This window comes from Rhipicephalus microplus, unplaced genomic scaffold, assembly GCF_043290135.1.
Source record: "Rhipicephalus microplus isolate Deutch F79 unplaced genomic scaffold, USDA_Rmic scaffold_23, whole genome shotgun sequence".
Classification (NCBI taxonomy): Eukaryota; Metazoa; Arthropoda; class Arachnida; order Ixodida; family Ixodidae; genus Rhipicephalus; species Rhipicephalus microplus.
In genome coordinates, this window is record NW_027464596.1 from 4,047,374 (window position 1) to 4,071,578 (window position 24,205).

General features: G+C 43.2%; 1 protein-coding gene across 5 annotated transcripts in view; it reads left to right on the forward strand.

The window, feature by feature from the left end:
• LOC142786393 (neprilysin-1-like) overlaps nt 1–24,205 on the forward strand; it is a 557,390-nt gene that overhangs the window by 482,395 nt on the left and 50,790 nt on the right. For 4 of the 5 annotated variants that reach the window (XM_075884067.1, XM_075884068.1, XM_075884070.1 and 1 more), the window contains one exon: nt 11,598–11,813. In XM_075884067.1, the coding sequence (XP_075740182.1) occupies nt 11,598–11,813 (216 nt within the window). Of the gene's footprint in view, nt 1–8,961; nt 9,106–11,597; nt 11,814–24,205 lie in introns of those variants that run through there. The other variant, XM_075884071.1, reaches the window with a different exon arrangement.

The window sequence follows — 24,205 nt, forward strand, 5'->3', positions numbered from 1 at the left end:
AGTGAATTATTTTTTAGAGAACGCATGGATACCTCCAGAATGGAAACTTGTCAAAATTGTATTGTTGCTAAAAAATGAAAATGATGCATACACGTTGGATAACATAAGGCCAATCACACTGACATCAAACTTAGTGAAATTGGTTGAGAGGATCATCAATATACAAATTAATGAACTTATTACCATAAGGTCAATTCTATGTCCCTATCAAATTTGGTTCAGGGCTGGTTGTTCAATTTGGGATGCCCACGTTGAGTTAGAAAGTAGGCTTGAATTAGCTCGGCTACATAAAAAATATGCTGCTTTAGTTACCTTAGACATCGCTAAAGCATATGATAGCATGGAGCACTGTATTTTGATAGATCGATTAGAATACCTTGATTTTCCATCATACATAGTAGCGTGGGTTCACAATTTTCTCGCAGACAGGAAATTTTATTGTTTTAAAGATGGGTTTTCATCGTCTACTCATACCCGAACGAGGGGAGTACCGCAAGGCTCGGTGCTTTCCCCGGTGCTATTTAATTTACTAATGAGCACCATTCCACGTAAACAGGATATAACAAGTTATGTTTATGCAGACGATATCGCACTTTTTTCAATGGCAGATAACATTCAGACCTTATATGAACGGCTGCAGACTTACCTTAATATATTGGAGAGCTGGCTCAATGGCAACAGCTTTTTACTTAATCCGAGTAAATGTGCCTTCCTTGTTTTCCCGCTGCAATACCCTGTGAACATCTCTCTGTCTTACCATCATGAGGATATACCACAGGTGGAATCTGTGAAATACTTTGGAGTAATTTATCACACATCGCTTCACTGGTGACCTCATATCGAATATATCGCCGGAAAAGGTGTGCGGGCCAATGGCATATTACGTAGGCTAAGCAACTACCGCATAGGTATGAGAAGAGACACATTAATAATGATATATCGCATGTATGTTCGTCCCATTTTGGAATTTGGTTGTGTACTTTTCTCTGGAGTTACAGCTTACAAGTTCCGGCCTCTAATTCTCCTGGAAAGAGAAGCTTTGCGCTTATGCCTTGGCCTTCCCAAAACAGTGGCCAACAATGTGTTGTATCTCGAATCAAGGGTCCCTCCGCTTTCTTGTAGAGTTCGCCTTCTGACTGTTCAGACATTCTTAAGAATTTATGAATCACCATTACGACATTCAGAAACAGCCTTTACTTCCACTCCGGAATCATCTTTTGCTGCTAGATGGCCACGATTTCACACGCCGCAAATTATATTTGTGCAAAATTTACTGGAGCCTCTATATGCGACATCAAGCCGACTCGTGATAATTCAGCCTTGGTGGAAATTCAATTCGACGACATTTTTCTTAATAATGCCAAATTACTTCCCTATAATATTTTGGATGGTTTACTACAAGATCACCTGCGCCGTATTACAACGAACATTATTATTGCTACAGACGCATCGCAATACGACGAAAAGTCAGGGGTTGGTATTTTCAGCTCGATTTTAAATTGGATTTATTCCCTTCGACTACCCGATTTCATGCCCGTTTTTGTGGCTGAGTTTCTGGCAGTAGTGCTCGCCTTACGCAAGTTAGATACAGCAATTACATCAGCTGTCATAATAACAGATTCCCTATCTCTCTGTGCAGCACTTTCTGTTGGTGCTGATAATCACGTAACAAGGGCGTTCCGTGCACCAGTACCTGTGCGTTTGAGAAAAGTACGATTAGTTTGGGTGCCTGGACACAAAGGTTTGTTTCTGAATGAAATAGCCGATTCCATAGCTAAGTCGTCAATCAGTGAACCAATTCTACCACTCTGTCCATCATCCGCTTATGTGACTGCTGCTCGATTCCGCGGACGTACGCTTATGCAAGTCTTTAAAGGTTCAGCACTAACAAACTCTACACAATATCGCCATTTATTATACCACTGGCGAAGAGACTTTTGCCGCACTCGAAAACAAGAAGTAGCTATCACAAGGCTGCGTTGCCGGGTACCAAATCTAAATTTCTATAAGCACAGGTCTTCTCAGGCACCTTCGCCACTGTGAGAATTCTGTGATGAACTGGAAACAATAGACCATTTATTTTTTTGACCTGCAGGCGGTTTAGCAAATTACAAAAAACACTATTAGAAATACCTTTGCGTGGTATTGGTATGGACTTATCTCTGCCTGTCATTTTGTCTTTTGGAGCTTCCATTTCTGGTTTCTCTAATGGGAAAGTATGCGCGGCCGTCCGGGACTATATTGATGAAACTAATAGGTTGACTAATTAACCAGTTTCATTATCCTAACATGTCCACATAATTATATACGTATAAAATCAGATTATTGCTCTATTATAAGAATAAGTTCGTTTATGTAAATTTTTGTATGCATTACAATAAGCACCACACTTGCCTAGGCTATCGGTACTCTTTAGGTTATACCTCCATCATTCCAAATCTGAACAGTAAATTTTAAACCACTCAATTTTGGCCGATCCCCCACAGTGGGTATGCGCCACTAACAATAGGAGAACAACAACAGCTACATTGACCATATATGCTCACTGCTTCACTTTGGCCAGCAGCTGCGCCACGAGCTAAACCGTCGCCTAGCAACGTGACGTCAGAGGAGGAGCCAGTGAAGCCGCTTTTTCTTTCAGCGCAGCGTGTGTGTGTGTGTGTGTGTGTGTGTGTGTGTGTGTGTGTGTGTGTGTGTGTGTGTGTGTGTGTGTGTGTGTGTGTGTGTGTGTGTGTGCGTGTGTGTGTGTGTGTGTGTGTGTGTGTGTGTGTGTGTGTGTGTGTGTGTGTGTGTGTGTGTGTGTGTGTGTGTGTGTGTGTGTGTGTGCTTTTTCCGCCCCCTATATGTAAAAATAACTAAAAGGAAAAAGGAGGGTAGCCCGTACCACCAGGAGGTATAACAGGCTCAAGCCAATCTAACATAAATGAAGAGGGGAAAGTTCCCAAATTTTTATTTTTATTTGAAAAAGCCAATTAGTTAAAAAATAACATGGGTAAAACCTAGTGAGTGCAGCATGAAACTGTAATAAATAAACTAGTTAGCTTCTCAGGAATGAGCAGGTCGATATGCAGCAGCAGTGTATTTCCCCACTTGAGTTTTTGGAGTTCGTGTGTGCGTGTGCGTGTGTGTGTTGCGTGGGTGTGTGTGTGTGTGTGTGTGTGTGTGTGTGTGTGTGTGTGTGTGTGTGTGTGTGTGTGTGTGTGTGTGTGTGTGTGTGTGTGTGTGTGTGTGTGTGTGTGTGTGTGTGTGTGTGTGTGTGTGTGTGTGCGTTCTGCTCTGTCCGTGTTTAGTCACGCTGTTCCAGCTCAACACAGCCGGCTTTGCATCATATATACAGACGGATGCCTGCCGTGGTGGTCTAGTGACCAAGGTACTCGGCTGCTGACCCGCAGGTCGCGGGTTCGAATCCCGGCTGTGGTGGCTGCATTTCCGATGGAGGCGGAAATGCTGTAGACTCGTGTACTCAGATTTGGGTGCACGTTAAAGAACCCCAGGTGGTCGAAATTCCCGGAGCCCTCCACTACGGCGTCTCATACAATCATATGGTGGTTTTAGGACGTTAAACACCACATATCAATCATTACAGAAGGCGCGGCTTAGTGGGGTAGGCCGGCAGCTCTGGAAAATGGGTCACAGAGACTGATAGACGCCAGGCTTCGTTGTCGGAACGACACCAAGAGGAGACAGTGAGCCGAGCAGATGGAAGAAAAACGAGCCGCATTCTCGAGAGAGAATTTAGTTGAGCGTCTACGACAGCTCTGCGGACGCAGCTCGCCAACCGTTTCGTACGGCAGGCTGCGTCCACAAAGCTGTTGATGATGCTGAACTAAACATGTTCAGTAATATTAACCGTACCTTTTACTACACACGCCCAGGCGTAGCTGAGTTAAACCACGGCCCCTTTTTTTTAAATCCCTAGTATCATTAAGAGGGGACATTATAGATACGGGAGATTTGAGAGTAAGATTCAGCAGCTGAAACTGGTATATTAGTCGTCGTTAGTTAACTAAATTTGCAAGGTGGCTTTGGTTGTCCACAGCACCCGATGTATAGTGCATGCAGGACGAGACAGAGCAGAAAACATATAACACACAAACAGTGCCTCTATCGCACTGACGAAAAAAAGAAGGATTCAATTTCCTTGTTATTTGTTGTGATGCCTAGTATTGTTCATTTTACTTCTGCTCAGAACATGAGCTCATGTGTGTGTAACCCATGTAGTGATGGAAGCGAAAAATAAAACCGTTGAAAGTAGCGTTGTAGTTACACGTGTGTAACTATAACTTAGTGTGCACGTGTGTGCCTTAATTGTGTGTTCGTTTTGAACGCGCTGTTACACTTGCCGTAGCATATTCTAGTGTTATCGCTAGTGGTGGCGTAGGTTCTCAAACAATCTGTCATGTTCACGAAGTGGTCGTAATCTTAACAAAATCATCTACTGCAGTCCTAAAGCTTCTCGAACACTGTGGTTGCGGTTTGCGCTGAGAAATACTCACAGTTAAACGGGGCAATATCAAAAGTTGAGGAGGGGATGCGGCAATATAGCGGTGAAATTCTTTCAGGACTTCTTGAACTATATTTTTTGAAAGGATATGAAATAACAACAGTGACTTGGTTTAGATTGACAAAGTGCACTCTGAGGACTCTAATGTGACAGGTCTCACTACCGTTCATTATTAGCGGAGTGAATCAAGGTTGAAATTTCCTTTTTAAAGGTCGCGTCAAAATCTCCGCGCGTTACGCCAGAAATTTCCAAATATATTTTTAGTATTTTCGTGACATTGGCTAAATGAAATTTTTTAAACTTCTTACGCTAAATATATGGCACCCACAGGTGGCAATTTACTTCACTTTTATGGATTGGAAGCTGCGTAGGACCCAGCAGAGGTCTTTACCACTTTCGGCCCTGGCGGTGTCACTTGACACTACCGCACATCATTCCCCCTGGCATGTTGGATACGCATGGAGGAAGGAAAACTGAGCAGAGGCCCGCGCTATTCAAGTGGCAGAGCAAAAAAGTGTAGTGGAAGTCACGCGCTCTTTCGCAATGGTTGCTATGGCAATGCGGGCACGCCGTCGATGCCCCATCATGACCCCGTCATCTCGCGTCGTCGGCAAAACACACCTTTGATCGGCTTGTCTGTGAATCTGCATGTTTATGAGGTCGTTGTGTTCGAGGATGACGCAAGGTTTCAGAAGTTCATCCCACAGCGAGTATGTCATCCTGGTTGCGTGCGCAGCATTCAGCGTGCCATCGCGAGGGGTTTTGGAAGTGCGCGACAGCTTCTCCGAGAAGACTTCACGCCGCAACTTCGCTGTTCGTCTTCGACGCCGTGCTGCTGCACTGATCCACGATGAAAGGATACATTTCCTAGAAAAGAACGACACCTCCGGCGACTCCTAATGTTGAAGACAGTAGTGAGCCATTTCCGTGCGCGACGGTGACGATTGGAAAGCTTTGGCCCGGTACTCTCACTGAAGGCTGCATTGTCAAGAGCAGAAAGACGTGCTTAACCCAATCTTTGTTTGACACAAGAAGGCGATTTGCGAAGCTGCTTGATGTCTTAAGATTCCATCGCGTTCTGTGCGAGGTAGTTTATATGGACCGAAGTTCTCTTCGAAGTGGTCGAACCCGAACGACCACCCCACCCCACTGTTGCTTGACTGAAGTGCCGCCACGTTGGTGCGATTGTATGAAACTCTATGGTGCGAATGTTATGACGCACAGATGCAAGGGATAATCTGAAGGTGCAACATGCTTCTATGGAAGAAGGCCAAAGCAGATGGCACTGTTAAATTGTGTCGCGTACCCTTAACTTACCGGTTCACCTGAAAAAAAAAAAAGAATGCCATGGCGATTACCCTGCCGAGTTGCGCAGTTTCTTTCTTGCATTCAACTTCATAGACTTGAATTGCGTAACTGGAAGTTTATTCGAAAAACTCAATAGCAACGCTTGCACTCACTAAAACTTTGTTCCATTACCTGTACACTCGCCTGGGCAATATACCGACGTATAAGCGTGCAGTCAATATACATGTCTCTCCAACAAAAGTACGGCATTTAAATCTGCAGCACGTGCGTCGTTGTGGTTTCTCACGGCAGTAGGAACGGCATCCTCGCGAAGGCGAACTGCCACTGGCGCTGCCCTATTGAAGTGCTCAGGTGAGAAGTGTTTTGAGCACACAAAAGACCATTTCGTTGGTTCCCAGTCGCGTTGGCTCGATTCATAGCCTCTTTCGACGGGGATTTTTGGGAAACCTACACGAAAGCAATTGTAAATGTACGCGGATTCACTGACATTATTGACACACGGACAAATATTCATGAATAAATTGAAACACAGTGATATCATGACGCGGACAAAGCGAACGAAAAAAGATACTCCGGTGTTAGCGGCCCCGTGTCGTCAGCATTGTGGTTAATTGCGCTGCGTTTTATTGCGTTCAAGAACTGTCACCAAGAGCCGTGAATAAGCCCCACCAACACTAACAGACGCATGAGGTATCGTGCATTATGCTCTGCGACAATACTCTCGATCATACCGTATGTCGAACATAAAGTTCAATACACTCACCTGTGGAAGCTGAAACCTGGTTCCCATTTTATCGAGGCCATCGCAGCTCCTTAGCCGATGCAATCAGATGTATCGCTTTCCGGCTCGGTCAACTGGCGATGTCCCTGTGCTCTGGTCAGCGCAACGCAATATCGTCTCCTAGCAACCAGATGAGCGTGCCCACAAGTGCGAGGAGGAGCGCTCCTACTCTTCCCTACTTCCGGTTTTATATTATTTGACGTCACGGCCTCTCCTCAATTTTTTTCCTTCCTCCATGTGGAAACGTAACCAACACTTCTCACTCTTGGATGAACAGTTCTTCCATAATGCACACTGCGATTGACATCAATATTGCGGCACGTTTGTCGAAGCAGCAGCCACAAAAAAGAAGCGCGAGCGAAGTTTCTTTGCCAATACCCCAGAGTGGGTGTTAGCCATGTTTTAGGCCATCGTCATCATCATCATCGTCTTCGCTGAAGCCGAGGTGTGGGGTGGATAAGCGTGATTTTCGGGGCGTCGTGCCGACGCTGTTTTAATTGGTATTAGGCTGACAAGTAAGGTTTGGTTACCATTTTGGGTACATTAGTGATCAGCCGGAATGAAAACACTATTGTCTTTCATTTTTCAACTACTGAGCCTAATAACCTACTTTGACGCCAAGTTAGTTATTACAGAAATGCTTGCACCACTGGCTCAATTTTTCGTTTGTGGTCTTCTGACGTCCCAACTACAAGAAAAATACGCACAGAAAAATTCTATTCGAACAAAATAGAAAATTCAGGGCTGAAAGGGTTAAAATTTCTTAGGTCACGGTGTTTGGTGTGATAATCTTAAGGTGGTGTTGCCACCCTCATGTTCATTGCGCGTGTTTTCTTACCACGCGTCGTGTCATGGTAAGAGTAGTTTCCAGGGTTGTAAAGCTTCACTTACCTATTACCCCAAATTCCTCGAGCTGTTTGGCGTACCTTCAACACGGCGCGACTCTCTGCCGATAATGCGGTGCCGGTGTGCGCCACAAGCTCAAAGGTGGCTGTACCTGCAAGGCCGCTGGATAAAATGGCCCGCTTTTCCTCCCTTCGGCCGTGACTGTGCTCTGAAGTGAGCTAGTTCAGTTGTAATGATGGTTCTGCGTGGAACCTTCCTTGCTTGCTTTTTAATTGAGAAGCATTTTCTAGAGAACTTCGGTGACTTTGAGGGTATCTATCTATCTAGCCACTTACGCTTGGGTGAATATCGCCCAAACGTAACCGGTTGTGCACACACTAGGATACCAGCGGCACATAACCATGGGTGGGTATGTGCTGCTGGTATGCTAGTATATGTGCACAGATGATTGATGCTTAGTATCTATACACAGGAATGACTAGGACACACATGAACAATTTTAACGCGTGAGGCTTAAGAAATACGTTAATACACGGCATTGGTAGCGTCAACCCGACGAATGCAACGAATTAATGTCAGGGACTTAACTGGAATCAAACCCGACCATTCTGCATGACAATGAAACATTGTACCCCAGAGCTACGCCAGGTCTCGCAACTACTTTCTAAGTAGACGCTAATCTTTGTGAAACGTCAATAGTGGTTGCAGTGCTGCCTACCCACTTTAATAAATATTACACATGTACCCCTTAGATACAGCCGTCCCATCGGGTTAACGTCAATTGTGGTTAGTTGCCATGCGCTGAAGTTGATTTATGTAGCAGCGTCCAGGACCAGCCCTCGCGAGCATCAGCGCTTCATATCAGCTTCTCGCATTGCTAAGACGCATGTTCCAGTTGGCATCGTTGTGCAAGTGCAAACAACTGGTTATATAAACATCTGCAACTCTTCATCATATGTCTCTGCGTGCAACATTTGTACATATATTTAGCGTCATTTCATGGCATGTCTCTAAAAAAAAATGTTGCAACGTGGTCACCTTCCCTCCGCATGCTTCGCATAAGGTTGACGTCGTCGACGACGACGACGACGACGACGACGATGATAATGATGATGATAATGATGATTCTTGTTACTCTGGTGCACACCCACGGGGGATCGGCCAAGAACCGGGCGGCAGGATCTTTAAGTAAAAGGTGTTATGATTCTACAAACACAAAGTAATTTTGGACTGAAAATATTACATAGAAAGAAAAGCTAAAAATTGAAAGAGGAGTGTATCTGAGCAGGGATCGATGCAGGCTATCAGAGGCGATTCGAGACAGAGGTAATGGTGGGTCTAAAACGAATGATTTGTATATATAAATATGGCACTTTAACATAACGTCGGTTCCCGGGTAGATGAGATCTGCCAAATATTTTTTCCTAATATTGCCTCTTATCTATTATGTGAGCTTGGCTGCGTTGAATAATGCGCCTAGTTTTAGGCCAGCACTCTGGATTGCTCATGAGCCACCATCATATAGGTTAAGATGCAGAAGAAGAAGAAGAACAGAACACGGGGGATTGCGCCATATTATACTGAAGAATAACCGACCACCCTAAGAACCGTAATGCGTGACCTAAGATCACCCGTCGTAAGTCCACCCGCGTTCGACGACTTGAGGGTAAGCATCAACTTTCGTCAATGTTACCTATACATGGACTTGTATGACAGCTTCTATTGAATGGCAGCCCAGGTAGTGCTGACATAGAAATAGAGATCAGAATTCTACAAAATATTCATTTTTCTCATTCATGACCATCTGTCTGCCCACGCTGCAATCTAAGAGTAGCCAGTATTTTCGCACTTACTTATAACAATGTGCAATCAGCGGGTATGTTCCCGTTCGAATCAGCCATTGTCGGTTGGGCGATACCAAGTTCGCAACTGGGATTGTTCAAAAAGGGATGTCAGGATTATATTACAAAGCTGTCCACCAGGGGTGTAGCCAGGGGGTGGCCCACCGGGCATGTGCTTCCTCCCCCCCCCCCAGTAATTTTTTTCTGCCGTGGCATAGAGAGCGAAAATGGTCATTTTAAGGGGATGCCCCTCCCGAAATCAAATGATGGCCCTTCCCCCCCCCCCCCCGAAAAAAATTTCTGTCTACGCACCTGTTATCAACTATACGCCGCAGTGAGCTAAAACAATTTGTATTAGTTGTGGGGGAAGTTAGCTATCACATGCGTAGTCGCTCAGCTGCGTACGATTATTTGAAGCGCCAGGATAGGCTTACGTGCGAAAAAAAAATTCATTTCTGTGGAAATTGTAATTCTTCCTTCACTGAAACAAACGAGGGCTGGCAAGTTTTGTCCATGAGGTAACAAAGTTCACCAAGGAAATGCGCTATAATATGAACACTGCCTTCGATGAGAGTAGTTTGACAGAACATCATACCTACCTGTGGTGTAAGGCATTTTACAGCCGAGAAGCTTCAGTGATAAAAGCCGCTCTGACCAGTCATCAAACAACATACCCAAAGCGAATGTGACGCGCGTGGAAATCTTTTTGAGGAGAGACTACTGCCATTAATTTGAACAGTAGCTTCTGGAATAATCTGTCCATCCTGGTCCTTGTCTGTTTGTTCTGTCTGAACGAAAGAAACTCGCAGGGCTCGTTTCTTTACTTTATATAGCCTAATACGGCCAACAGATAATGAAGACAAGGAAGGTATACTGGTCGCTAATTGTGTTGTTTTATCCCTGCGCTTGTAATCGTGACATAACTGTAGAGCAAAAAAAATTGGTTCCGTATCTGCTTGTAATCTGCAAATGTCGTGTGGAGAGAGTGAACAAAAATCAATTTGATATTCTGCGCAAGAAAATCAGTGAATGGTATTCTGGAGGCGCTGCGTTAGAGTGCCTCGAGTGTGCAGTGGAGGCGAACGAGCGCATCAAGTCACGTGACACGTGAGACATAAGCGTCATCTGACAGTTGTCTTAGAAAACAAAGCGCGTGGCTCTGAGACTTGTGTGTGCGCCCATCTCAGAAGTGATAAGGTGTAGAAAGCAAGGCGACGGGTAGGTGCCACCACCGTTTTGTTTTAGCAAAGCGTTGGAAACACTCGCCTTTCCGTACAAGTGTTGCATGGTCAGTGCAGCGTGATAAGCACTACGGTCCTTAAAATTACCTATGTAGGCCTTTTCTAGTAAGAGACGCACATTCAGAATACATACGTGTTGTTATGGTGCTCCAGACATGCGCAATAATTGCTTTTAATTGACAATTGCACAAGCATGAACGCTCAGCCTTGAGCAACATAAGTGGGCGCTGCGGATGAGGTCGGCCGTTTCAAATACCCAATGCCGACAAAAGTGGACAAACAGACAAATGTACAGACAGGGAGACAGACAGACAAACAGACAGACAGACAGACAGACAGACAGACAGGCAGACAGACCAAAATTTTTGCGTCGAAGGTCCCCAAGAAAGACTATCGTCTTAAAAAAAAGAGGGACCACAGGGCTTCTTGGTCATCCGTTCGTTTGCACTAGAATGCGTACTGCATGGCGCCAGCCGAAACAAAGGCGTTCCACACAAACCATCATCACCACCAGCGGGGCTGAATAACACTTGCAGATTTTCACGTGCTCGTATACCTGCTAAAGTGCACGACCTCCACCGTAGCTCAGCGTAGAATATTTCAATTTGTGGTAAGTTGGAGCATCGGGCACGTGATTCGAGCGTGGTAGGCTTGGTCCCTGCCTTTGGAAAGTTGTGTTTTCATCCACTTTACAGTTACATTTATATTATACTTAATAAATGAGAGTTGAAGCAGTACTGTTGACGTCACCTCCACTATTCTTGGCTTTAATGTTCGTTGATCTCTGTCAGACGAGCGATATTAAATCTACCATGTCAACTCGCCTTTATATATCTACGCTGTGACATTGCGGTTTGGTTTTGAGTGCGTGAGCATGGATTTGCACCCTTGCATAGGCAGTGTTTTTCTGCTCTGTGTGGGGAGTGGGTGGTGAAGGGGGTGCGGAGGTGTGTGGGGGTTGGTGTGTGCTAGCGCGTCAACTGAAAAAGGTGGCCATAAGATGATGCCATGGTGCTCGTCTCGGTAAAACTACCTACGCATCTCTGAAGTTTTAGTAAGTGTGCCATATTTCGCAGCACCAAGAACTCTTGGAAAAGGGTACCAAGCAATCAAAGTCTTCCGGAAGCGCTATTTCAGAAGCCGCGCCGTCACCTTTGCCGGTCTCTCTGAGCAGCGCAATGATCGTGCTCATCTGCATCCTCGGTTTGGCTCCTGGTCTCATCATTAGCGTGCTGGCCGCAGTTTTCCTGAGAATGCAGCACCAGATGGAAATGCCGCGTGGCTACACACTCGTGAGTATGCGAGTGCATTGCAATGATTACAGCGCGCAATTTTTTTCCAGTTTTAAAGTACACATTACCACCTAATTGCGAGTACACAGAATGCCATTAACAAACGACCCTTTATTAACTAGACGTGTGCGCTTACACAATCAACGAATCAACGTTTATTCTTTCACAACAGTATCCAAGATAAATTATATAAAGAGACGTGCCTTATTTCTGGTGGACAAATTGATTTGGTCCTTGTATGCACTATAACCACAATTATTTCATCATCAACGACAGCAGTCAAAGTAATCACGTTAAAATTTTAAATTATGAGATACAGATATAACCGAACCAGAATAGTATCATCAAAAATGAGTCTTCGGTAATTTGAGCTAACTGCAAACAACATTGTTGAAAGTCATGTCAAAATGAATAAAAGACGGCGTCTTGAATAAAAAAAAACTAAAGGCCTAGTGAAAAAAGATTTATACAGAAGAACGAATGTCACAGAAGTTTTTGCTACATGGCAAAATATAGGGGTTTTCAATATTTTTATGTGAGCAATGTATTTTATAATGATATGCTTGCAAAGTGATCTGCCCGTTCGCCACAAATAGTTCTCACTTTGGGCAGAATGAAGCACTTATGCAGCTCGAAACGACTTGGGTTAGTATATGTTGAAGCAATTAATGACAATGAGCTTAATCCCTTCATGAATTACTTTGAAAAAAAAAATGTAACAAGATTGCATTTGACAAAAGCGGCAACACCGTGTATGTTATTTTCTTGTCGACACTCTTTGACATTGAAGGAGTCTGCATTTTATGGAATTAATGAAGTTTACATCTTCTGAAAAAATTGTAGGGGTTTGAGGTGAGTATTTTGTGTTACCCTTGGTTATGCAGTGATTTGTGAGAAAGTGTAGGTATTTTTCACAAGTTTTGAGAAATACGGAGGTGCCCGAGAGTCACAAGATTGAGTCCCGGCTGCAACGGCTGCATTTTGTATGGAGGCGAAAGTGTTTCAGGTTCGTGCACTTCGATTTAGGTGCACGTAATGAACACCAAGTGGTCAAAATTTCCACAGTTCTCTACTATGGCCTCTCTTATAATGATACCGTGGTTCTGCAGGAGATTGAACTCCGGATAATATTATTATTAAAGTATAGACGTTCCTTAATGAAATTTTCATTCCACGTGATTACTTCCTTTATGAATGGGCTGTACGTTTCTGAAATTACAGGTTAACGTCAGTGTTTAGGCCTAATAGACGCGTTCTCCACCTCCGTATGAGTGGTTATCTATGAAAATGGGCGGAATGCACTTTGGTGATTTCTTTGTGGTGAAAATTTTGTTTAATGAAAAGTGCAATAATTTGGCTCCATCCTGACAAGTTATGAGGATTGCTGTTAAAGGGGCCCTCTAACATTTTCCTAAGTACCCATCGAAGGGCTTAATAAGTGAATTCATTGTCATACGAATCGACCATCGCGAGAATTTCTATAAGGTACGACCGAAGTTACACGCATTCATCGCACGCATAAAATGTTCTGCGTTCTCTCACCCTGACGAAGGCTCTGCAAGCTAAGCAGGAAGGGATGGCACGAGGAAAAGAAGGTAGGCCACGTACGCCTTATGGCCTTAACCATCTTTTGCTTTTTTTAGGGGCGAAGCTCTTTAAAGCGGCAACCGTTCCTCCCTTATCGTAGCACGTAACATGTCTTACGCTTCGACCTGCAAGGTGGCGCTGGTGGGAGATTTCTCCTGTGCGTTGTCGAACAATAAAAAATTCTCAGCGTGCGCGTTAACTAAAAGCCGAATTATCCTGTCTCTCATTCCCTCTTAACAGTCATTGGCATGTACACTGAACACTATCTGACAAGAAAGAGTTGCTACGTTATACTCGCTGGGCATAACCTCCTTGGTTTTAGAAAGGTTTAGCGAGCGTTGGGCCGCAGTGCTATAAATACAGTGAACAAGTATATACCATGAACTCGAGGTGGTTAAAGGTGGGAAGTAGACACGAAGCGCAAGCCGTAAGAAAGTGTGCATGTGCCACCTCTCGTTTAGTCCTTGGATTGTCCGCTGGATGGTGGTGCTTCTATATGCGGAATATATAATGAAAAGATGCGAGGTGGTGGTACTTGGAGTGTTGAATAGATGTACGAATGGACACACAGACAGATGCAAGGACGGACGCACGGAGGGCTGTACGGACGGATGGACGCATGGACGGACGCAGGGGCAGATGCTTGGATGAACGCAGAGACGGACGCACGGATGGACGTGCGGACGCACGAGAAGACGCACGCACGGACGGGAGGATGGACGCACGAATGGTCACACAGACGGACGCATGGACGGATGGAAGCAAGAACGAATGGACGGACGGACGCTTCGCCCCACTCTCCATCATTCACCCCGTGGATATGCTGCCATTTTTTTTCTTCAAGTTCGTGGCTAACATTCAGTCAATCACGGTTGCTCGGGTGGGCACGAGGCGGGTGCAATAATTATCTGGACCACGACGGCCAAATCAGCCAATGGCCGTGATCATCGGTGCACGGCATGGACGCAAGATCTCGAGCATATGGGATCATTTGTAGAGAGAAAATCGATCTTTAGCTAGTTCCGTGAATTTCTCGTAAATTATAAGGCCGCGTGTTGCACTATATTATTTAACTCGCGGGATCCCAGGAGCATTGTCAAGCAATCGACAGCGCTTTCTGAGTATGCTGACATAGTTTGGCAGTGTGCCTTCAAGCAGGATTACTACTACTAACGGATGTTTGGTAGATAACGATTGTTTTGTCATCCGCATTAGATTTACTTATTTATGTACCCTAAAGGCCAGAAAGCATTGCATAAGGGGGACAAAACTATGAATAATACAGCGTAGCACGCGTTCAAAACAGACACAAAAGATGGTACAGAAATATCTTCGTGGTAGCAATATCAATATTCTATGAAGCTACATGAATGTGCAATTAATAAATACAGCGGTAATTCAAACACCTCAGACATTTAAAAATGCTCTAATATGTGCGGCATTGCAACCAAACCATGACATAACACAGTTTTCTTAAAAATAAAACTTAGCTAAACAAAGATGAGATAGTTCAATATTACTTGCGTTGCAGCAAAAATGATGTATTCTGAAAGTAGATAAATGTGCAAATATTGAAAATAACAGTAATTCAAACTCCTCAGATATATAGGATTGTTTGAGCAATAAATACAAACGACACCAAAATGCAACTAGTAACAAAAGAATTACGAATTGCACTTTATTGTGCAGTGTGTCGAAGAAAAAAAAAAGGAACGGGGGCGGAATTCGACTTCCAAAATTTAAGCTTTAGGTGACATTTCAGACTGTTTCCGAACGCGTAGTGATTAGTAATAACTGCAATGTTAGCAGGAAGCTGATACTAGTAACAGATAGCTCGTAGTAGCGGGGAGTTAAAGAAAAGATTGGTTCGGGCGAAGATGGGCTTAATTTTATGTTGATGAACAAGTCGCTACGATACACGATGAGCTTCTTTGATATAAAAAGCTGCACGCGATGACGGATCGCGATAAATTTATGAAAAAAAAAGAAACAAGCGTGATAAGACTACGCGTATGCAGAGGAATAAAAAAAATCAATTGAAGGTTCAATTTATGTTATGCTTGATGTTTGCAGGTAGTTTTTGGTAATAAATCGAGCAGCAATATTTTGTGGAGATTCCAATTTATGAATAAGGTATGCCTAATGCGGGTTCCGGATTTATTGATTTGTGGAGTTTAACGTCCGAAAACCATCATATGATTATGAGAGATGCAGTAATGGAGGGCTCTGGAACTTTCGGCCACCTGGGGTTTTTTAACGTGCACCCAAATCTGAGCACACGGGCCTACTACATATCCGCCTTCATCGGAAATGCAGCCGCCGCAGCCTGGATTTGATCCCATGACGTGCGGGTCAGCAGCCGAGTATCTTAGCCACTAGACCACCACGGCGGGGCTCGGATTCCAGATTAGTGATGCATATTCCGTTTTTTAATGAACCAAAGTCTTCTTCTGGTGTTCGCTAAACTTAGGTTTCCCCGAAAGAAGGCAAGTGTCCTAGATGCTTTGCTAACGATGGCGTCTATATGGGTGTTACATGTCAAATCAGATGACAAATGAACGCCGAAGTACTTGATAGACCTTGGTTAGGTTACGCACGTCTTCTCTAATTTGTACTTGGAAGATACGGGGTTACATTTTGCCGAGAATTAAATGGCTTTAGTCTTGTTGACGTTAATTTTCATTTGCCAATCTTCACACCATTTATCGAGTTTATCTAAGTCCAAGCGTAAGTAGTGATCATTCATAGCGCTAGTATTTTCTCTATAAATCACGCAATCATCCACAAATATTGTTACTCTAGCACGCAAACCATTGAATATATCATTAATACAATTTGAAAACAGGATGGGTCCGAGCACGGAGTCCTGGGGGACACCAGATTGAACATTGCTCAAAATGGAAGAGTGATTATTACGAAAAGAGATTGGTAGTGGCTAGTTAAAAAACTAGTTATTCATTTATTAGTTCTCTTGTTGATGTTGAGGCAGATTAGCTTGTGTATTAGGCGCAAGTGAGGTACGTTATCGAAGGCTTTCGCCAAGTCCTCAAGTATAGCATCAACATCATTAAATATTTAATGAATGGAGTGGTGGAGGTCAGCGATCAATTCAAAGAGTTTCGTCTCGCATGATCGACCACGCAAGAATCTGTGTTGATTTATGAAAAAGAAATTATGTTTTGTTAAGAACTTTATGGGAACTAATGAAAGGATATGTTCCAGAATTGTACAGCATGTGCTTGTTAATGAAACTGGTCTGTAGTTAGAGCTGTGGGATGGGTCACCTGATTTAAAAAAGGGAATGACACAAGCTTGTTTCCAATCGCTTGGAACACATCCCGTGTCAATGGATGTCTGAAATAGGGTGGCAAGAATTTCGCATATCACAGGTTTGGCTAGTTTGAGAAGTTTAGCGCATACGCCAACAGGACTTGGAGCAGAATTATTTGGCAGGTGGTCGATGGAGGATTCTTTTTCTTCACAAGTAATAACAACATCATGCATGGTTAAGTTTAAATGAGGAAAGTGAGTATTACTTGGCAAGGAACTCTCATCCGTGAAAACAGATGAAAAAAAAAACTCATTAAATTTTACAGCAACCTGAGCAGGAGAAAGAGTATGACCGTCTCTCACTAACGATACAGTTGAATTTGGGACGCATTTTGGATTAACCACTTTCCAAAATTTCTTTGGTTCATTTTGAAGCATGTTCGAAATACAGTTGTTAAAGAAATTTTCCTTAGCTACTGATATTACAGTTTTTCAATGATGCTCATGTTCACGATAGCGTCTCCAATCATCCCCAGTCTTTGACAACTTCGCCTTTGAGTATAAACGTTTTTTTTTTTCTGTTAATGCAACGTTTCACATGCGTCGTGAACCACGCGCTATGCGTTGATACCGCTATACTGATTTAAGGTACGTACGTCTCTTTAAGTAATAGTAACTTGTCACGAATAAGGGTCCAGTTCTTGTTTGCATTGCACAGATAGGAGGAAGGCATAAGATTAGCCAAAAAGTTTGAAAGGTCACCACTCAGCATATCAACAATCGCACGCTTGTAATCAAAAATGACTTTCTTGGCATCATACCTTCTCTTTTAAATTCGCGTATAAGTTCTCAGTGCGAAAAAATATTATTATCACTCACGCCATCTTAGACGGTTGCTGAGATACTGTGTGCCTCCGTTGTTAACACAAGATCTAGAAGGAAATTACCACGCGTGCAATCAAAAACCATCTGGTGCAAATCAAAGCACAGCAGTACATCAAGAATACTCTGGTATTCACGGTTCTTCGAGCTGCCTATGAGTCGGTATGAGTGCCATTCAATACTCGGATAATTAAAGTCACCAGCTAAGAATATTGACAAGGTTGGCCACTTATTTTGTATAAAAGTTAGGGACTCATCCTGGAACTCTGGAAATTCATCTGGAGCCTCAGGTATGTGGTAGAACACAAATTACACATTTGACACGTGGCGGCAAAGATAGGGCTACCCACAAAATTTCAAGACGTGAATCAGTGTCAACAATGAGAGCCTCCAAATTATTTCTCACTGCAATTAGCACTCCGCCACCTCGCAATGTGACCCTGTCTTTCCTAAATTATGTAAATTGATGGGACTAAGACAACTCGCAGTCGGCAATATCAGGCGACAACCAGGTTTCTGTCCCCAAGATTAAATCTACTGAGCATGATTCAATGTAAGAACACAGCTGATCCTGTATGATATAGACTACGGAACTTTGCAACAAGAATCGACAATGAGGAATCTCGGTTTTTAAGTTTTGGTCAATAAGTTTTGGTTGGTGCATGACGTTTTGGAACGACCGGTACTTTGCCTTTGGTATCGTTGAAGGCGTAAACTCTATTGTTTAGGACAAGCTTGTTAAGTAAAAGCCGGAATTCGTCACCAGGCTTTCGTTCAGTTTGTGCGAAATCTCGTAGTTTCGTTCTAATGAGCTGAACCCTCGGTTCAAAGTCCTCCTCAAGCCATACACGTGGTGATATTTTTTTTTGAACTTACATGCGTTTTTCAGCACCATCTATGAAGTTGAGGAACTTCACAATGATTGGCCGTGTGTGATCCTGCTTTTTCTCGCCAATTCTATGCTCACGCTAAATATGTACAGTTTTAATTCCTAAATTATTTTATACAAACTATTTTACAAGATCTTCTGTGTCCTTCCATGATTCTGAAGTTTGTTCCGGGATACCTTTTAGAATGAGGTTATTTCTACGCATTCTGTTATTCAAATCGTCAACTAATAAGCTAGATTGTTCGCTTTGCTTTGATTTTATGCCTCTCAGTGTTTCCTGTGTATGTTTAAGCATTTCAACTACTTCGCTGGTTTCGGTGGCTTCTTTTGTTTTAGAAAGACACCTCTATACGCCAGGGATATTCATTTGAACCTCTTTAACCTTTCTTTAGCCTTGATAATTGTTAAGAGTTGGTAAATCTCATCGGGACCGGAATTCATTTCAATATCACCCCCACAAAGAAGCATGTACGCAACATTTAAGAGCACAAAAGAAAGCCGCCCAGCCATATATATTTAAGTTGGCGGGGAATTTAGTTATGTTCAACCACACCATGCTACATGCATACTTTCCACGTCCGCTACCAACAAAGCGACCAATGCGAGCTCGATACGTACAAAGGTCCTTACCGATGACAAACAGGCACGCTTGGGATTTGCAGCCAAGTAAATGAAGTAACTATTGGTGCTAATAAGTAGCACTCACCTAGAATATGACAACAGCCTTGTTAGGGTGACAAGCACTAGGCCGCTAATCCCACTTGTTGGTTTCCGTAGTGTCTTGTTATTGCAGCTGATGGGAGCGCGCTGCGCACGACGATTGCACTTGCGCTGCAGGTGATGGCGTGCAAGATGATGGTCCGGATGGGCACGTGGAAGATAAACACCATGTACGATGATTCACCGTCTTGTACCAGGTAGTGTCCTTAATCAGCGTGCAGCTTGGTGTCTCCGTCAGCTAGAATATGACAACAGCCTTGATAGGGCGACAAGCACTAGGCCGCAAATCTCCATTATGTGCACTTAGAAGAAGTATACAGTGATGTTGGTCACAATTATAAAGTAAAATTAGTAAAAGATCCAGAATGAAACCAGGTAGTACACCTAAAATACTCATTTTAGATTTAGACTAAACACTGCATACACTAACAACCTGATAGCTACTTCGTAAGTAGTCGTGCAGGAGCAGTAGAGGCGGATTTATTGATTGATTTATGGGATTTTCCGCCCCAAAACCACCATATGATTATGAGAGACGCCGTAGTGGAGGGCTCCGGAAATTTAGACCACCTGGGGTTCTTTAACGAGCACCCAAATCTGAGCACACGGGCCTACAACATTTCCGCCTCCATCGGACATGCAGCCGCCGCAGCCGGGATTTGATCCCGCGACGTGTGGGTCAGCAGCCGGGTACTTTAGCCATTAGACCACCGCGGCGGGGCTAGTAGAGGTGGACGTATTATACCAATGAAGTCTAGTTTAACATAAAGGATCTCATGACCATTGCTGTGAAATGCCCTAGTAAAGTCTACAAGTACAAAACTTAGAAGTTTACTGTTGATAACGCCTTTCTTGTGGATACTTTGAAGCCAACAGTGTCCAAATTGAGCGAGACAGAAAAAAGTTAGAAGAGAATAAACGCGTGAGAAGGAGGGTCATCCAGGGCACTAAGCCGGCATAAGCTCGCAAAGTCATAGGTTTAAAACTACGCCGGTTCGTCACTTCTTTATTATTTTTTTGCAGATGCTCATTTAAATGCAGATGGCGGGCCATTTCAAATTGTATATTTATCTATAACGAATAAGGAAGTCATTAAAAAATAAAAAAGGAAGGTGTTTGGTGCGGCCTCACTGGCGACCACCTTAAGGCCCTTCCTCACCGGAGGAGGATTGGCCACCACCTCCCTTATGAATGCACCTAATAACCCTTGGCCCTCCGTCCCCAGCGCCTACGAAGCAACAGTCCGAGGCGGTGGCCAGACTAATGACGCAGCTGAGAGTGCTAAGAATCTCTGGGTCCGGACAGGCTGCCATTCGAATTTGAACTTGGCTTCGTTTGACGCTACAACGCTAGTGAAGTTTGTGCAGCTGTGTTATTCAAGGAATTGGATGGTGTTAAATGGGATGTAATAGGTCTCAGTGAAGTTAGGAGGACATGTGAGGTTTATACAATGCTGAAGAACGTACACGTTCTGTGTTACCGTGAATTAGCGGAGAGAAGAGAATTAGGGGTGGGGTTTCTTATACACAAGAATATCGTTGGCAAAATACATGGCTACTATAGCATCAGTGAGAGCGTGGCAAGTATCATAATTAGGCTTAACAAAAAGTATAACACGAAGGTGGTACAGGCCTACGCTACTACATCGAGTCGTGATTATCATTTGGTTGAACGCCTCTCTGTAGACGTAGAGTCAGTCATTAATAAAGTAAATACACAGTGTGTTGTTATGATGGGTGACTTCACTGCCAAAGTAGCCAAGAAACAGGCCGGAGACCATGCAGTGGGCAATTGGCATCGCCTCTAAAAATGCCAGAGGGGAGTTATTAGTAGAGTTTGCTGAACGTAATAATTAACGCATCTTGAATACCTTCTTCAAAAAACGGGATAACCGTAAGTGAACGTGGCGAAGTTCTAATGATGAAACTAAAAATGAAATTGACTTCTATCTGTGTGCACACTCAGACATTGTACAGGATCCAGAAGTTGTTGACAAGATCCGATGAATCGACCATAGAATGGTAAGATATCGTATTCACCTGAAAAAAAAAGCAAGCGCATAAACTTATACGCAAGAAGCCAAATAATGAGCTAGTGGTGAGATGGCAAGTACAGGAATTCAGAGTTTCGCTTCTAGATTAATTCGAGGCTTTAAACGAGGTAACTGACGTTGGCATTGACACAATGATTGATAATCTTACTAGTATCACCAAATAGTGTGCAGTAGAAGTCGGAAGTACGGTAACTAGACAGGACACTGGCATACTATCTCAGGAGACAAAAATCTCATTAAAAAACGACAAACCATCAAAGCCTCAAATGCAACCGGCAAAATAGCGCTAATGAAGCTTTCGAAGCTGATCAATAGGCGTAAGGTGGCCGACATCAGAAGATACAACATTGAGAGAATTCAGCACACTGTAAACAACGGCAGAAGCCTAAAAGCTGCGAATGCACACTTGCGCTTTGGCGAAAATCGAATGAATGCATTGAGGAACAAGGAAAGTAATATTGTAAACAATATGGACAGTATTGTTAAGGCGGCGAAGTTCTACAGAGAGCTGAACAGAAGCTGGAATGACGAGGATAGTATCGTTAACAGCAATAATAGGCCAGAGGAATCCGATGACCTACCAGTAACGACACGGGAAGTAAGAAACGCTCTAGAAGGAATGCCTAGAGGCAAAGCTGCTGGTGAGGATAAAGTAACAATGGACGTCCTGAAAAATGGTGGAGAAATTGTGTTAGAAAAACTGGCCACCTATATACGAAGTGTGTCTTGATGAGAAGGGCATCATAATATTGGAAGAACGCCAACATTATTACAATCCTCCAGAAACGAAACGTCAAGAACTTGAAAATCACAGGCCGATCAGCTTACTGGTCGTTCTCTACAAGCTAATTACAAATTTATTAGGTAATTGAAGTAAGTCGACACTATAATTCAATTGCCCAAAGAACCAACCACGATTTAGTACAGGCTACACCGCAATAGGCCATATTCAAACTATCAATCACGTAATAGAGAAATCTGTGGAATACAGCCAACTTCTATACATAGCCTTCATAGATTACAAGAAAGCGGTTTACTCAGTCGAGACATCAACGGTGATGCACACAATACGAAATCAAGGCATCGATGAGCCCTAAATAAACATACTGAAAGAAATCTACAGTTGATTCACAGCCACCACTGTTCTCCATAAAAAAAAACCGACAAAATCCCAATAAAGAAGGGTGTAAGGCAGGAAGACACGATCTCTGAAATTATATTCACCACGTCTTTAAAAAAGGTTTTAGGACCCTAGATTGGGATGAGTTAAGGATAATACTTAATGGAAAGTATCTTAGTAACCTGCGATTTGATGATGACTTCGCCTTGATGAGTTAATCAGGAGACGAATTACAGCTCTTGATTCCTGAACTGGACACGGAAAGCAGAAAAGTTGGTCTGGAAATTAATATGCACAAACTAAAGTAATGTGCAGCAGTCTCGGCACAAAACAGCAATTTACAATAGGTAGAGGGAGGCTGGAAGTTGTAAAGGAATTTATCTTCTCAGGACACGGAGTAGCCGCGGAGTCAACCATGAGAGTAAAATAACTACACGAATAATGATGGGGTCGATCACATTGGGCAAGCAAGTTCAAATCATGAATTGTAATCTGCCACAAATTCTCAAGAGGAAGGTATATAACAGCTGCATCTGGCCAGTACTTACCTATGGAGCAGGCTTACAAGGTGGGTTCAGCTTAAATTGAGGACGACGCAGCGAGCGATAGAATGTTCAAATGGTAAATGTAACATTAGGAGACAAGAATAGAGCAGAGTGGGTCAGAGAACAAACCAGGCTTAAGGTCATAATCGTAGAAATCGTAAAATGAACATGGATCGGGAACGTAGCACGTAGGCAGGATAACCACTGGTCATCAAGGGTAACTGACCAGATTCCTAGAGAAGGCAAACGCACGAAGGGGAGACAGAAAGTTAGGTGGGCCGATGAGATCAAAAAGTTTGCAGCTATCACAAGGCAGTTGAAAGCACAAGGCCGGGTTGATTGGTGGATCTTGGGAGAGGTCTTTTCCCTGCAGTGGGCGTAGTGAGGCTGATCATAATGGTGATGGTGATGAATTCCTTTTTTTTAGTCAAACAGTAGGGGTTATTCTAGGTCTGTGAAGTAACTATATCCTAATCCGAATTTTTCAGCTGAAATATTAACCAATTTGTTCAAGTATTTTGTTAATCGCTTTTCAATTGTTTTCTCGCTTAACCCGCTGAAAATGAGAAATCAGAGCCGGGTATACAGTTAGATAGTAATTAGCGATCTGCTGTCTTAAAAAGTGGAGTAATTTTATGACGCTGGAGTTCAGCAGAAAAATTCCTGCCTTAAGCACGACGTTGATCATGTGACACAAAGCGATCGATTCTGGTTTGCGGATTAATATAAGCACAAAAATTACTGACGCCACGTCATAAAGATTGGCGTCTTTGGTGCATATCTTTTTGCTCTGCATCTAAATTGGTATCAGAATCAGTATCAGGAAGGAAAAATTCGCAAAACGTATCTGCCGTCGTAAGTGTGACAAGGCAAGCAATGTCATCGCTAGGTATTCTTGCTGTTAGGGGCTGCTTGTTTCTATTTCAAAAATATTTACTTTTTCTTACACTTTCATCAGATTAGGATGTCATTTAGACATATTTTGCGCACAATTTCTTGAAACGCTGGGCGCAAGCTTACAAACAGACCAATTTGGATTTAGATCAGGTTATTCTACTAACTCAGCACCTATATCTATTACTGACCAACTAAAGAATAATAACGGTAAATTTGCATGTTTTATATTCGTAGACTTTACCCGGGCATTTGATACCATCAATCATGACATTCTTGATATTAAACTACACTCAATTGGCATAAGGGGTCCTCCTTTACTGCTGCTACACGACTACTTACAAGACAAGTATCAATTTGTTAGTATATGCAATGCTTATTCTAAACCTAAATTTACTAATATGAGTGTACCGCAAGGGTTTATTTTGGGTC